The sequence below is a fragment of the Phalangium opilio genome, unplaced genomic scaffold (assembly GCF_054372755.1).
Source record: "Phalangium opilio isolate 3A_F unplaced genomic scaffold, DU_Popi_V2 ptg000217l_1, whole genome shotgun sequence".
Classification (NCBI taxonomy): Eukaryota; Metazoa; Arthropoda; class Arachnida; order Opiliones; family Phalangiidae; genus Phalangium; species Phalangium opilio.
In genome coordinates this window covers 1,974,722-1,989,321 of record NW_028324218.1, presented here as the reverse complement: position 1 = coordinate 1,989,321, position 14,600 = coordinate 1,974,722, and the positions used below count along the sequence as shown (strand labels likewise).

The 14,600-nt window shown below is 30.1% G+C and overlaps 3 protein-coding genes and 1 pseudogene across 5 annotated transcripts in view; 2 read left to right on the top strand and 2 right to left on the bottom strand.

Moving 5' to 3' along the window:
- Window positions 1-143: 143 nt before the first annotated feature.
- On the bottom strand, window positions 144-1,974 carry LOC149615538 (uncharacterized; annotated as a pseudogene). The gene is made up of 6 exons (XR_016375848.1): window positions 1,789-1,974; window positions 1,515-1,664; window positions 1,176-1,446; window positions 976-1,113; window positions 397-696; window positions 144-329 (listed from the first exon to the last, which is right to left on the bottom strand). The product of XR_016375848.1 is annotated as an uncharacterized LOC149615538 (transcript).
- Window positions 1,975-2,382: 408 nt separating this feature from the next.
- On the bottom strand, window positions 2,383-3,742 carry LOC149615537 (uncharacterized). Its single transcript, XM_089857173.1, has 5 exons — window positions 3,673-3,742; window positions 3,462-3,614; window positions 3,111-3,404; window positions 2,540-3,052; window positions 2,383-2,477 (listed from the first exon to the last, which is right to left on the bottom strand). The coding sequence occupies exons 1-5, from the start codon at window positions 3,740-3,742 to the stop codon at window positions 2,383-2,385; spliced, it is 1,125 nt and encodes a 374-aa protein (XP_089713299.1).
- A 1,136-nt stretch (window positions 3,743-4,878) lies between these two features.
- Window positions 4,879-6,921, top strand: Taldo (transaldolase). The gene is made up of 5 exons (XM_089856513.1): window positions 4,879-5,056; window positions 5,252-5,375; window positions 5,470-5,709; window positions 5,770-6,143; window positions 6,389-6,921. The coding sequence occupies exons 1-5, from the start codon at window positions 4,960-4,962 to the stop codon at window positions 6,547-6,549; spliced, it is 996 nt and encodes a 331-aa protein (XP_089712639.1). The 5' UTR covers window positions 4,879-4,959; the 3' UTR covers window positions 6,550-6,921.
- A 718-nt stretch (window positions 6,922-7,639) lies between these two features.
- Mbs (Myosin binding subunit) overlaps window positions 7,640-14,600 on the top strand; it is a 34,182-nt gene continuing 27,221 nt past the window's right edge. Inside the window, exons 1-2 of one of the 2 annotated variants that reach the window (XM_089856725.1) lie at window positions 7,640-7,730; window positions 13,835-14,200. The gene's annotated coding sequence lies outside the window, so the exon portion shown is untranslated. Of the gene's footprint in view, window positions 7,731-13,742; window positions 14,201-14,600 lie in introns of those variants that run through there. The other variant, XM_089856724.1, reaches the window with a different exon arrangement.

Sequence of the window (14,600 nt, the reverse complement as noted above, 5' to 3'; positions counted from 1 at the left end):
CTAACTATAACCATTAGTGAGGGGTGTCCGTTAGAGGTGATATGGACCGTCTTTGCCTGAAGGGGGTACCATACTCTAGTGGTTCAACCAGGAATACATATAGCTAATAGGAATAACGTATCTAGGTGGGAATGTATGACGAATTTCTTGAATTTTGAAAGACCAGTACCATTTTATTTAACCAATTGAATAATTTTACAAGTAAGATAATGGACTACATCGATTTTGATTGTATTTAATGTTGAAACCGCTCGGTGCAGGTGTCCCTAAGTTGACATTGGATCTTGTAGCTTCACTAACGAAAGATATTTCAAGTGGTCCAGTTCCTTCTGTAAAATTAATCGCATTTAATTTAATTTAAACATAATTTTAATTAGGGTTTTTTTTTTTCTTTACGTGTTTGTGGAGTTTCGGTATTTGGAAATCCAGTGCCCCCGCAGTATTTCTTTCCACCAATTAGAAGATAGTCTTTGGTACATGATTGGTCAATGCTAGGTTGGGACGTATCTGATTCGCCAATTCCGAATGGACCAGTTGCTTTAAAACTCGCTGAACATAAGCCCATTTCCTTGCGAATGCAAACCGTGTAGTGTAATCCGGATGGGTATCCGGTTTGATTGGTTTTTAGATTACCGTAATTGAAGCTTTTAATGTCGTCCGAGGATGTGGTGTAATATTGTAAACATCCAGGGGGTGCTTAAGTTTGAAATGTTTTGCGTTATAACTTTGATTCAGTTTGATTTAGAAATTTCACGATAATGTATTCGAATTCGCCTCGTTTTAAGCTTTAATTTGAGTACTTACAAGGGGGTAGTATTACCATAAATTAATTAACCAATAGAAAACCGTTCTTGTACATATTCGGCTTCTTATTGGTCAACTTTAAAATCATTATAACTATATCGTGTTTGTACTCATTGTAAAGCTTTTAACACGAGAAAAACGATTCTAGCAGTTAAAACCTTATACACTCACCCCTCCAAGGACTATTGCAAGGTATTTGCAAAACCCGTATTTTCCATAATCTCGGTACAACTAAACCAGCCCCATTATCGGAATTAGATACCAAAGTTAGGGAAATGGGGCCATTACTAGTCCCAACATCAAGGTACACTGAAACGTCACATCAGTTAAATAACAAATTTACCAAGCTAAAAATTAAGAAACGTTCTTACAATGTTGACCATCGTTTTCACCGCATAAACTTAACGACACTATTAACATCTTGACCACTGACCAAAAAGAAGTCCGAGTCGCATTTACCAGTATCGAAGGCGGGTCCCTTACTGATAAATCTATCGAAATCTAATCTAATCTGACAGATATTATTATTCTGTTTACGGACAGTTAAACTGCATTGGTCAGCAACGTGTTGGCTATTTGGGTAAGTTGGATTAACGAAAAATGTACCGTTATCCTTTATTTCGGCACCGCATGTTTTTGTTACTATCCCAAAAAGAAAAATATTCAAATTAACTAATTAAACATTAAAAATGAAAATAGTTCTAACTGACTTTCGCAACACACTGCAAATCCTTGAGCGCACAGTCCAACAATATTCCCCCTTCTAAACAGACACTGGGGTCGCGTAAGACATGTCCCTGTTCTAAATTGTCCCTGACATCGGTCATTTTGAAATCGCACTAAATTAAAAATACCACCAACTGGGCAAAAACCCCAAAAATGCAGGTTTAAAAATAAGAATATTAAGTTAGATAAGCAATAGAATACTTCATTAAATAGTTTCAGAGAAACTATGCAATAAACAGAGTTCAACACTGTACTTACGTTGTCGTGGACTTCTGTCTTCGGCATAAGTACAAGTCGAAGCCACAGTGAATGTTAGGGTTATTATAAACGGCAAATTCATTGTGATTAAGTTTCCAGTTAATTCTTAACTTGTTATCGGAACAAATTCACTTTGGTTTATGTATTAGAAAGTTGTTCAAACTTGTGTTTTTATCAGAAAAGAAATTGGGGCATTTCCGGTTTTGAGGTGTTGTTTGTCTATCAGTGATTAACTTTGTTTGAACTTATTGATTAATTTCCGATCTAGATATTTATCGCTTAAACAAACAAAGGATGTGTTGTAAAGATGCCGCGCCATAATATTTAATTATTGAATAAGAAAATTCGAAACTCCTTCAGATAAGATTGGAAACAAATGTATATATAGGTTAAAAGGAATACATATAGTCACTAGGAATGATTGTTATTACTTCGTAGGAAAAAATGTGTAACTCAGGTCAGAGTTGTATTTCAAATAAGATTTAGTCAAACCATGCAGGGTTCATGCAAACCTGGAAAACTCAGGGAAATAAATAGTTTAAATAATTCAAACATTAATTACTTTCTTATTATTTTATTTTATTTCAATTTAATTTAATTACATGGGATTAAAGTATATCTTAATTTGAATCCCTTTCTAACACCAGTATCGTCAGTTGTAACTCGAATCATAAATGGTTTATGGTTACCTGAAAGGCAAGAAAAAAAAGCTTATTGGTTTATGACATGTGACGTCATAAGGGTTGCTTACTCGTGATTGGTTCATTTGTGCTTTGACCGGAAACACTATTAAATGAACTTCCGCAATATCTATCCTTGGTGTTGATGCTTCCGCTGGAAATTGTGACGTAATCGTCAGTGCAATCTACGTCACATACTCCCGAACCGGTTTGACTTGTTGAACCGAATTGAAATTGTTCGGAATCAGATTCCCATTGAATTTTGCAATCGTTTGAACCGGAATTGACGCATGCGCTGTAGAGTAATTGGTCGAAATATGACGCGTCAAAGTTTAAGCTTGTAATATGGGCCGTTTTTGTTGTGTAATATTGCAAACAACCCATTGGAGCTGTGAAGTACAAGCTAATGCTTAGTAGAGGTAACCTCATTGACCTTGAAGAAGTTAAGCCTAATTTACCCTTAAATTCAGAATCGCACATGAACTGCGATACCCTGATCCGCCATTTTTTCCCAGTCATCTCGGTATCAAACGCCGGTGTAATTTTCATAGATAAACTTTCTTCTTTATTGGTATCTAAGTAAACTAAAATAGGAATTTGTTTAAAAATAGATGTAACAAACAATGACGTCAGTAAACCTACAATGTTGATTGGTCAATTTCCCGCAAAGTCCATTAACCGGTAATCCATAATTGTCTTGGGTTCGATTACCAACTGTAAATGTCCACGAATCGGAATAGCCCTCGCACCGGCCATTTGTTGGCTGTGATAACTCCATCATTTCCACAGTTACGAGGTACTGGCAAATCCCAGAATTCCTGGCGATGGGGTTTATTATGACGTCACAATCGGAGGTCAAATTTGACAACTTAGGGTAGTCAGGGTTGCTAAAATACGTGTTGTTTTGACGCAAAACACTGCCGCACGTAGTTTCAACTGAAATAATGTTTATTAATTGCTAAGCCTAATTTTGTTTTTAATTATGTATTTTACATAAACAGCAGACGCCATAACCTCTAGCGCATGACCCTTTGGGTTCACCACCGTAATGTAGGCATTCTTTATAAGTGTAACATGTTCCAGTTAACCCATTTGTAGTTGGACAGGGGTCGTTTGGAAAACGTAAGATGAGGAAGATACTAGGCCCTAAAACAGGCCTTGGTCAGATTGGAATAATAAAAATACTTATTTACTTAGTACTTACAAGGAAAAAAGTTCGAACCAACGCCTTGAATCCAAATAAAACAACAAATTAAGGCTAATTTTATAATCATTATTCTATTTTGGGGTTTTAAAATGACCAGAAGTGCATTTAAACCTTAAGCCTAATTCTTCAAACTGCTTATGTAAGAAGTGTTGCATAACAAGTGGTGGTTTTACGTAGAAAAATACCAAAAGATCTTTATTTTTAATACCTAGGTGACAAAAGAAAACGCCTTTTAATAACATTTATAACATATAAGAAAAAAGAAAGCAAATACATTTTGAAATTATCTTAGCGGAAGTTTGCTTTTCTTGGTCGTAAAAGCATAACTTGTATTTGAAACCGAAACTAAGAGGATAAGTATTGTTCCGCCATCTATATTTTATTCAATGTACTATTAAGCAAAAATAATTTTGGCACTAATTTTTCAAATATTTAAAAAGGGGAAAAAAAAATTATAAAAATTCTCGTTTTGCAATTCTTGCAAAATTGGTCATTTGATTTTTGCATCAATCAATCAAAATAATCTGAGTAATGTTTAAATTTAGCTGCTGACGAAATTATCAAAGTCTTTTTATCATTCAATAACCTCATCATTAAATTATCGTGAAAGATAATTGGCATAACATGTTATTTTACCGTCTAGACTGTTACAGTAAAAGGCTGGTAGCTGCCGCTTCGCAATATTTTATTTTTCAAGCATTAACATATTTGTTCCCTTATGCCACGTTTAACTTTCAATAAACCGATTAGGCTTAATCATTCTGGGTGTGTTTAAAAAAAATAAATCGTAATTTTGTTTCACAATATATTTCTTAAAATATCTGGGCGTTTTTGTTATAGTTTTATTTTAAACTAAAACTAATTTTTATTTAGGTTTTATTCAGTTTACGCAACCCAACTTAACCTATATTCTTCCATTCGTTTAAAGAAAATAAATCTCACACGAAATTTGTTTTTTAAATTACTTTATTCCTATTCACAAAGTCCGGTTTATAATTTGCATAATGAATTTTTTTTTATTTATTCTTTTTAAAACACGTACATTGTTTTGAGTTTCCCGCCATTTGAACCAGAGGTCGCTCGTGCTAAATGAAAATCCCGGGGATTACGATTTCCGAGCTCCTTATTGGTTAATAGAGCCAGCCCGGCAACAAAGTTCGCCTGTAATTGGTTGTCATCACCCCACCTAACCCGGCTTCGTTCGCGGCTTTACATCTACTCGTGACGTAATAACATTGGTCAATCATTCATCAGGTTATAAAGGGCCGAAATCCGATCGTAACTATGTCAGATACACCTAACAAGAAATTGAAAATGGCCAGTTCTCTCGATCAACTACGCGCCTTGACCATCGTAGTCGCCGATTCGGGCGATTTCGAAAGTAAGTACCTTAATTTGTTCATTATCGGATCTGAAACCTTAAGCCTTGGTCTTATTATATTAAGGAATAATGGAAGCCATGCAGTTCTTAGTTAATAAGTCGAAAAATAATTGCTTATCTTAGTTTAAAATCTTATTTCCGTGATAATTACGTATTAAGTTGACAGTTTTATCAAAATCTTACGATATTTTTCAGCTATGAAACAATATAAGCCTACTGATGCCACAACTAATCCATCCTTAATATTGGCTGCGGCAAAATTACCCCAATATCAGCATTTAATTGATAAAGCCATTGAATATGGGAAAAAACAGGGAAAGTAAGTTAACATCTACACTTTTCCTGTTGAGTTTAAACCTACCTTAACTTCCAGGATGTTTTTTAAACCATTTTTCCTTCATAATTATAAATAGAACTAAATCTGAACAAATCTCTCATGCCATGGATAAGTTATTTGTTCTTTTTGGCTGTGAGATTTTAAAGATTATTCCTGGTCGAGTTTCAACTGAGGTTGATGCTAGATTGTCCTTTGATAAGGATGCTTCCATCGCAAAGGGAAAGAAATTAATTCAACTTTATAAAGAAGAGGGCGTTAGTAGCGATAGAATTTTGATTAAATTAGCCACAACATGGGAAGGTGTACAAGCTGCCAAGTATGAAAAATAGGCCTAATATTAGGCCTAAATATTAATAATCTACCATTTTCCTTAAAGGGTTCTCGAAGAGGAAGACAACATTCATTGCAACATGACACTTTTATTCAATTTTGCCCAAGCAGTAGCGTGTGCCGAAGCCGGTGTTACTTTGATATCCCCTTTTGTTGGACGTATTTATGATTGGTTTGTGGCCAATGGAGACAAGAAAACCTTTGACCCTATTGATGACCCCGGTGTTAGAAGCGTCACCCGCATTTATAACTACTATAAGAAGTTTGGGTACAAAACGGTGGTTATGGGAGCTTCTTTCCGTAATGTGGATCAAATTAAGGCCTTAGCCGGTTGCGATCTCTTAACTATTAGTCCAAATCTACTGGAATTGTTGCAGAATTCTACTGCTGAAGTTAATGCGCACTTAACTGAGCAATCTGGTAATTTAATTGGTTTAATTGGCCTTATTCCTGACTGATCAACGCCACCGAGACATAGCGGCGACTTTTGGAACTATAATAATACAGTAGCCAATTACAGGGTGGCGCTGGAGTCGATGGACTCTGATGGAGATCTGTAATTGGCTACAGTATTATTATAGTTCCAAAAGTCGCCGCTACGCCTCGGTGGCGTTTATCAGTCAGGAATAAGGCCAATTAAGAGTTAATTAATTTTTTAATTATAGCCAAGAAACAAGACATAGATAGAGTTGAGTATGACGAGAAGAAGTTCCGTTGGGAACTTAATGAAGATCAAATGGCCACCGATAAGCTCTCTGATGGAATTAGAAAGTTTGCCGCTGATGCTGTTAAACTTGAAAATCTCTTAGCGGAGAAATTAAAGTAGATTTTCTTATGTTTGTGTTCAAAGTTGTTGTAACGGGGAATTTTCTCTGAATTTTTTTGATAGGTCTCTTCTCTTTATATTTTCTATATTGGAAATGTTTAATTAATAAATAATGATTAATTAATAATACTTAAGGTTTATTACTGTGATTAGAAATTTTATACATTTGTTTGATAGGGTTGACTCTTTAATTAATTTTTCAAAACTTGCATTACAAAAATAAAAATAAATTGATTGGTTATTACTTATTTGGAATTGTTTGTTTTATATTATTTGAGCTTCTAGAAAATATGGTTTAAATATTTAGGATTCTGCATTATATTTTTCTGAATAAAATAATCTGGTAATAAAACACTTGATAATAATTTCTTACATTTTGTGTTTCACTTTTCCTTTAAATTAAGCCTAAGTTCCTTTAAATTAAGCCTAAGTTCCTTTAAATTAAGCCTAAGTTCCTTTAAATTAAGCCTAAGTTCCTTTAAATTAAGCCTAAGTTCCTTTAAATTAAGCCTAAGTTCCTTTAAATTAAGCCTAAGTTCCTTTAAATTAAGCCTAAGTTCCTTTAAATTAAGCCTAAGTTCCTTTAAATTAAGCCTAAGTTCCTTTAAATTAAGCCTAAGTTCCTTTAAATTAAGCCTAAGTTCCTTTAAATTAAGCCTAAGTTCCTTTAAATTAAGCCTAAGTTCCTTTAAATTAAGCCTAAGATTCATGATTAAATGGAAGACATTGTTTACAGCGCCTTCATAATGGGGCGGCTCAGAGTCACCAGATGGAGCACTAAGTCGCTCGAAATGGCGGATAATTTGTAGATAAATATCTAACATCTCTCTAATTGAAAGTAATATTAATAAAAGGATAATTATCAGTTAGTTTTTAAACTTAATATTCGTTATTAATAATTTTCCGAGGCAATTTACGTATTTTACGTTTTCCCGCCAGTTGTGACGTCACTTCCTTAACCCTAATCACTCAGCTCGGTTTAGTTCGCCCTCGTTTGCAGCTGCTACTTATGTCGCCAAAAATACTCATGCTTTTTATTAAATTTAATGCAAAAACGAACAATTAACATCAAATATTAACTCTAGTACATTTAAAACCATTTTGAAACATAACCGGTTTTTAAGTAAATGGAAATGCATAGTGTAAATAAAAGACCAAGGCTTAGTACTCAAAATGTTACGGTAAGTAATTGGCGCCATGGATTTATAATAGAAGCTTACGCTTCCTGGATATTTCACTCACCTTAAAAAGCGCGCAACATTTATTCCTCCTCTGAAATAGTACCAGCCTGGCACGCGCGTTTTTGACGTAGAATTTGAGGGAAATTCAGAGGGGGGGGGGGTTTAAGTTTTTCACGTGATCGAGTTCTAATTTTGAATAGCGCGCGCGCACGCCGAGAGAAAAAAGTTTACCTCAATTTCTACGTCATCAGCCCCAGTCCCCACCCGCGCGAATTTTTATGACATATATGTGTTTAAAATCAAAATGCCTTAAAGGCCCGTTTTCAATCAACTTTTTCCAAGCTTTTCGCTGTGGCTTTTTTGAAAACTTTTGACGGGCTTTCGAAGATAAAAAAATCTTCAAAAAAATTAAAACGGAAAAGCTGAAACTCGTATCGTTTTCAAACAAGCTTCAAATGAATAAAAAATTACAAGTGGGCGTGTTTTCATGTGTGTAGACGTCATTTTCTTTTCAAAAAAAAGTCCTAAACCCTAGCAAAACGCGCCAAAACTGTTTGAGCGGCAAAAGCTTAAAGAAAATGAGAAGCAAATATCAAACTCATTTAGATATCTGCTTCTCGAAGGTTTAAAGCCTGAAAAGACGAAAAGCTGAATTTGAAGCTTGTTTGAAAACACCAAGATTTTTGCTTCGGCTTTCCGCTGCCGCTTTTGAAGCAAAAGCTTAATTTCTGTTCAAAAAAATCTTGATTGAAAACGCGCCTTAAGTCCACAGTGAAAATATCCATGAAGCGTAAGCTTCTATTATAAATCCATGGCGATACCCTTCATGGTATTGCTCATTTTATAGAATGTAGATTTCTTTCCAACTTGAATTAATTAGTTCGTCGACTAATCAGCATTCCGTTTAATACACTAACAAAAAAGAGCCAAGTTACGTAAAAATTAAAATTACTTTATTTAAATTAGACTTAATTAATTTACTTAATTTATTTTTTAACTCATTTCATCTCAACCCTTTTAATTTATTTTAATTGTATAAATAATAGGACATCAATGTAAACACGCCAAACGCTTAATCATTGCTTCTAATGAAAAGTCTTTATTATTATTAAAATAACTATTTAAATTAATAATTAAAATGACTATTTAAAATAGTTTATCGACTAATCAGCGTTCCATTTAATACAATAACAAAAAAGAGCCAAGTTCAATAAAAATTAAAATGACAATTTAAATTAAAAAAAATAAAATGACAATTTAAAATAAGAATTAAAAAGCCATGTGGCGCCAAGTTGGAGGTACTCGGTCATTGTGTTAACTTTCGTGAGATCCGTCCTGAGAAGCTAAAGGATTTAAATTATTTTATTATTTAATCACAGTTACTTTTCGGGAAGAAAATAAAGAACCGATACCTGTTTAATAGCGTCCATAACAACTTGTTGCTACACCATCAGACAGTTAAAAAATTAAAATGCCAATTTAAATTAAAAAAAAATTAAAATGATAATTTAAATTAAAAAAAATTAAAATAACAATTTAAAATAAAAGTTTAAAAATTAAAATGACAATTTAAAATAAAAGTTTAAAAATTAAAATGACAATTTAAAATAAAAAAAATAAAATGACAATTTAAATTAAAAAAAAAATAAAATGACAATTTAAATTAAAAAAAAATAAAATGACAATTTAAAATAAAAATTAAAAAAATAAAATGACAATTTAAAATAAAAATTAAAAAGCCATGTTGGACTGAAATGATCTGGTGCACTGTAGTTAATTAAGAAGATTATATTAAAAGTTGCAAATATTTTAAGCAAGCACTAAGTCTACCGACGTGTATTTACATTTCAGCAAGCACCTGTGCTAATGCTACACCATCGGTGAGCTCACCAGCTGTGCTGTGAGGTGCTTCAACATCAAACGTTTTAATCTAATAAGGGATTAAATTTAATTATTTTCTAATCAATATGTAATTAGTTTATATAGATCATATTGTAACCATAAAATTAGAATGAAGGAAAGGGGGCCTAACTAAATAATACACAAAGAAAATGTAAACTGAAACTAAAACTAGAAGTTCCCAGGGTACCCGTTTAAAGGACTTATTATCCATGACTAACTATATTTACCAGACAGTCCATTGTAGTAAGAATAAGCAGTTCCTGATAGAAACAATACTTATTGTTTAATTGGAAAACGAACGCGTCTTCTTTACACTGCAGAGGAAGGAGAGCAACTGGCGTGCTTACAGATTGTAAGCGGGGGTTTTTATACCCGCGAAAATATGTTTTTTAATAATTTAGACGATAATTATTATAATGGCCAACTTAGATTACCGGTGGTAGAAGGCCTGCCAGCTTTACCCGAGCCCCATGTTAAAAAAAACGACTAGCAAAATCGCCCCTAGTTCCGACTTCCGCCGTTAGGTGCGCTACCAACCCAGTTTTCCTCCTAATGCTTTTTCTATGGGGGAAAAAAATCGGAAGTGGACTCGGTTTAAGAGCATTTTTAATATATTTACCGATTTTTTTCGTGGCAGAGTTTTAAATGAGAAGTCAAGTAAGTTCTAATCTATATTTTGAGACCAATTTCATAATTTTCCGTCCGTTATTTGACGAGTAATCAACATTCAAAGTTGGGGGTAGAGCTGGCAGGCCTTCTACCATCGGTAATCTAAGTTGGCCATGCCTCGTCTGAAATAGTACCATGGATGAAGGATGCGCGTGAAAAACATTCGACGCTCAAGAGGATGTGCAACTCCCTATACTAAAAAGTAGACAAGTCGATACTAGCGCCGCCTGGAAACCCTCGCGGGAAAAATAAAAAATACTTGACATAAGTAAAAAACACGCGCTACCGTAAATTTTTTTCCTTAGAGTCGTCTGCTAGAAGCATAACAGACGGTTTTTTTCTTTCTGCGCGCATCGGAGACCGATTTTTTTACTGTACGGTTTTTCGCACTTCCGGTTTCTACGTCACGCTACGCATCGATGGGACACCGATCGCAGCGGCTGGAAGAGCAGGTTTTTTTCGATGCGAATCGGATTTATGACGTCATTAATTGAAGTTTAACATGGCGAGCATTCCAGTCCAAAGCCACTAGCGAAACAATAACACATTTTTCTTTTTTATATCTTTTCGATTCAACTGCAATTAAGGTTAATTCCGTTTCATCCTCATAGATACTTTATTTAATAACAAAAATAACAGTTTTCGATTCAATCCAAGATCTCTAGCAGACGCCATCATGGAAACCATCATCAAACGCAAAAAAATCGTTCAGTGACGCCTGACGTCACTCTAACGTAGCGTTCGGAAAAATACACATCGGTAGCGGTAACGGCTTTTTCCGATTTCCAGTTACTGAACGTAGCCTTTATGACATGTGTTGAAAATCAAAATGCCTTACTGAAGGCCACAGTGAAATATCCATGAAGCGTAAGCTTCTATTATAAATCCATGGCGATACCCTCCATGGTATTGCTCATTTTATAGAATGTAGATTTCTTTCCAACTTGAATTAATTAGTTCGTCGACTAATCAGCATTCCGTTTAATACAATAACAAAAAAGAGCCAAGTTGCGTAAAAAGTAAAATTACTTTATTTAAATTAAACTTAATTAATTAATCTACTTAATTTAACTCATTTCATCTCAACCTTTTTAATTTATTTTAATTTTATAAATAATAGGACATCATTGTAAACAATCCAAACGCTTAATGATTGCTCCTAATAAAAAGTCCTTATTATTATTAAAATTACTATTTAAACTAATAGGCCTAATTAAAATGACTATTTAAAATCGTTTATCGACTACTCAACCTTCCATTTAATACAATAACAAAAAAGAGCCAAGTTCAATAAAAATTAAAATGACAATTTAAATTAAAAATTAAAAAGCCATATCGGATTGAAACATTTTGGTGCACTCTAGTTTATTAAGAGGATTATATTAAAAGTTGAATATTTTTAAGCAAGCACTAAGTCTATCGTGTATTTACATTTGAGATAGAACCTCCGCTAACGCTACTCCATCAGAGAGTTAAAAAATTAAAATGACAATTTAAATTAAAAAAAAAATTAAAATGACAATTTAAATTTAAAAATAATTAAAATGACAATTTAAATTTAAAAAAAAATTAAAATGATAATTTAAATTTAAAAAAAAATTAAAATGATAATTTAAATTTAAAAAAAAATTAAAATGATAAATTAAATTTAAAAAAAAATTAAAATGATAATTTAAATTTAAAAAAAAAATTAAAATGATAATTTAAATTTAAAAAAAAATTAAAATGATAATTTAAATTTAAAAAAAAATTAAAATGATAATTTAAATTTAAAAAAAAATTAAAATGATAAATTAAATTTAAAAAAAAATTAAAATGATAATTTAAATTTAAAAAAAAAATTAAAATGATAATTTAAATTTAAAAAAAAAATTAAAATGACAATTTAAATTTAAAAAAAAATTAAAATGATAATTTAAATTTAAAAAAAAATTAAAATGATAATTTAAATTTAAAAAAAAATTAAAATGATAATTTAAATTTAAAAAAAAATTAAAATGATAAATTAAATTTAAAAAAAAATTAAAATGATAATTTAAATTTAAAAAAAAAATTAAAATGATAATTTAAATTTAAAAAAAAAATTAAAATGATAATTTAAATTTAAAAAAAAAATTAAAATGATAATTTAAATTTAAAAAAAAAATTAAAATGATAATTTAAATTTAAAAAAAAATTAAAATGATAATTTAAATTTAAAAAAAAATTAAAATGATAATTTAAATTTAAAAAAAATTAAAATGATAATTTAAATTTAAAAAAAATTAAAATGACAATTTAAATTTAAAAAAAAATTAAAATGATAATTTAAATTTAAAAAAAAATTAAAATGATAAATTAAATTTAAAAAAAATTAAAATGATAATTTAAATTTAAAAAAAAATTAAAATGATAATTTAAATTTAAAAAAAAATTAAAATGATAATTTAAATTTAAAAAAAAATTAAAATAATTTAAATTTAAAAAAAAAAATTAAAATGACAATTTAAATTTAAAAAAAAAATTAAAATGATAATTTAAATTTAAAAAAAAATTAAAATGATAAATTAAATTTAAAAAAAAATTAAAATGATAAATTAAATTTAAAAAAAAAATTAAAATGATAATTTAAATTTAAAAAAAAAAAATTAAAATGATAATTTAAATTTAAAAAAAAAATTAAAATGATAATTTAAATTTAAAAAAAAAATTAAAATGATAATTTAAATTTAAAAAAAAATTAAAATGATAATTTAAATTTAAAAAAAAATTAAAATGATAATTTAAATTTAAAAAAAAATTAAAATAATTTAAATTTAAAAAAAAAATTAAAATGACAATTTAAATTTAAAAAAAAAATTAAAATGATAATTTAAATTTAAAAAAAAATTAAAATGATAAATTAAATTTAAAAAAAAATTAAAATGATAAATTAAATTTAAAAAAAAAATTAAAATGATAATTTAAATTTAAAAAAAAAAAATTAAAATGATAATTTAAATTTAAAAAAAAAATTAAAATGATAATTTAAATTTAAAAAAAAATTAAAATGATAATTTAAATTTAAAAAAAAAATTAAAATGATAATTTAAATTTAAAAAAAAAATTAAAATGATAATTTAAATTTAAAAAAAAATTAAAATGATAATTTAAATTTAAAAAAAATTAAAATGATAATTTAAATTTAAAAAAAATTAAAATGATAATTTAAATTTAAAAAAATTTAAATGATAATTCTATTTAAAAAAAATTAAAATGATAATTTAAATTTAAAAAAAATTAAAATGATAATTTAAATTTAAAAAAAATTAAAATGATAATTTAAATTTAAAAAAAATTAAAATGATAATTTAAATTAAAAAAATAAAATTATAATTTAAATTAAGAAAAATTTAAAAATTAAAATTATAATTAGTTTCAAGTTCCAGACATCGAGCGTTTAATTTTTTTCTTGCTTCATGATCTAGTTGAAGATATTCGGTCATTTCGTTAACCTCCGTGAAGTCCGGCCTGAGTAGCTAAAGGATTTAAATTATTTTATTATTTAATCACAGTTAGTTTCGGGAAGAAAATAAAGATCCGATACCTGTTTGATGGCGTCCTTAACAACTTGTTGCGCATTTACCTCCAAACAACAAATGCCTTCGAAGTAAACATCTTTTTGGGCGCAATTTATCGCGCATCCTAAGATGAGCAGTAATAAACATGTTAACTCCGTCGTAAACTGAAACTAAAACTAGAAGTTCCCAGGGTACCCGTTTAAAGGACTTATTATCCATGACTAACTATATTTACCAGACAGTCCATTGTAGTAAGAATAAGCAGTTCCTGATAGAAACAATACTTATTGTTTAATTGGAAAACAAACGCGTCTTCTTTACACTGCAGAGGAAGGAGAGCAACTGGCGTGCTTACAGATTGTGAGCGGGGGTTTTTATACCCGCGAAAATATGTTTTTTAATAATTTAGACGATAATTATTATAATGGCCAACTTAGATTACCGGTGGTAGAAGGCCTGCCAGCTTTACCCGAGCCCCATGTTAAAAAACGACTAGCAAAATCGCCCCTAGTTCCGACTTCCGCCGTTAGGTGCGCTACCAACCCAGTTTTCCTCATAATGCTTTTTCTATGGGGAAAAAAAAAATCGGAAGTGAACTCGGTTTAAGAGCATTTTTAATATATTTACCGATTTTTTGTCGTGGCAGAGTTTTAAATGAGAAGTCAAGTAAGTTCTAATCTATATTTTGAGACCAATTTCATAATTTTCCGTCCGTTATTTGACGAGTAATCAACATTCAAAGTTTGGGGTAGAGCTGGCA

Coding starts and splice junctions, on each gene's coding strand:
- LOC149615537 (XM_089857173.1), bottom strand. CDS start 3,742: ATGATTATAAAATTAGCCTTAATTTGTTGTTTTATTTGGATTCAAGGC. Junction 3,615..3,672: donor TGGTTCGAACTTTTTTCCTT/GTAAGTACTAAG, acceptor GGCCTGTTTTAG/GGCCTAGTATCTTCCTCATC. Junction 2,478..2,539: donor CACAAATGAACCAATCACGA/GTAAGCAACCCT, acceptor CTTGCCTTTCAG/GTAACCATAAACCATTTATG.
- Taldo (XM_089856513.1), top strand. CDS start 4,960: ATGTCAGATACACCTAACAAGAAATTGAAAATGGCCAGTTCTCTCGAT. Junction 5,376..5,469: donor TATGGGAAAAAACAGGGAAA/GTAAGTTAACAT, acceptor AATTATAAATAG/AACTAAATCTGAACAAATCT. Junction 6,144..6,388: donor GCACTTAACTGAGCAATCTG/GTAATTTAATTG, acceptor TTTTAATTATAG/CCAAGAAACAAGACATAGAT.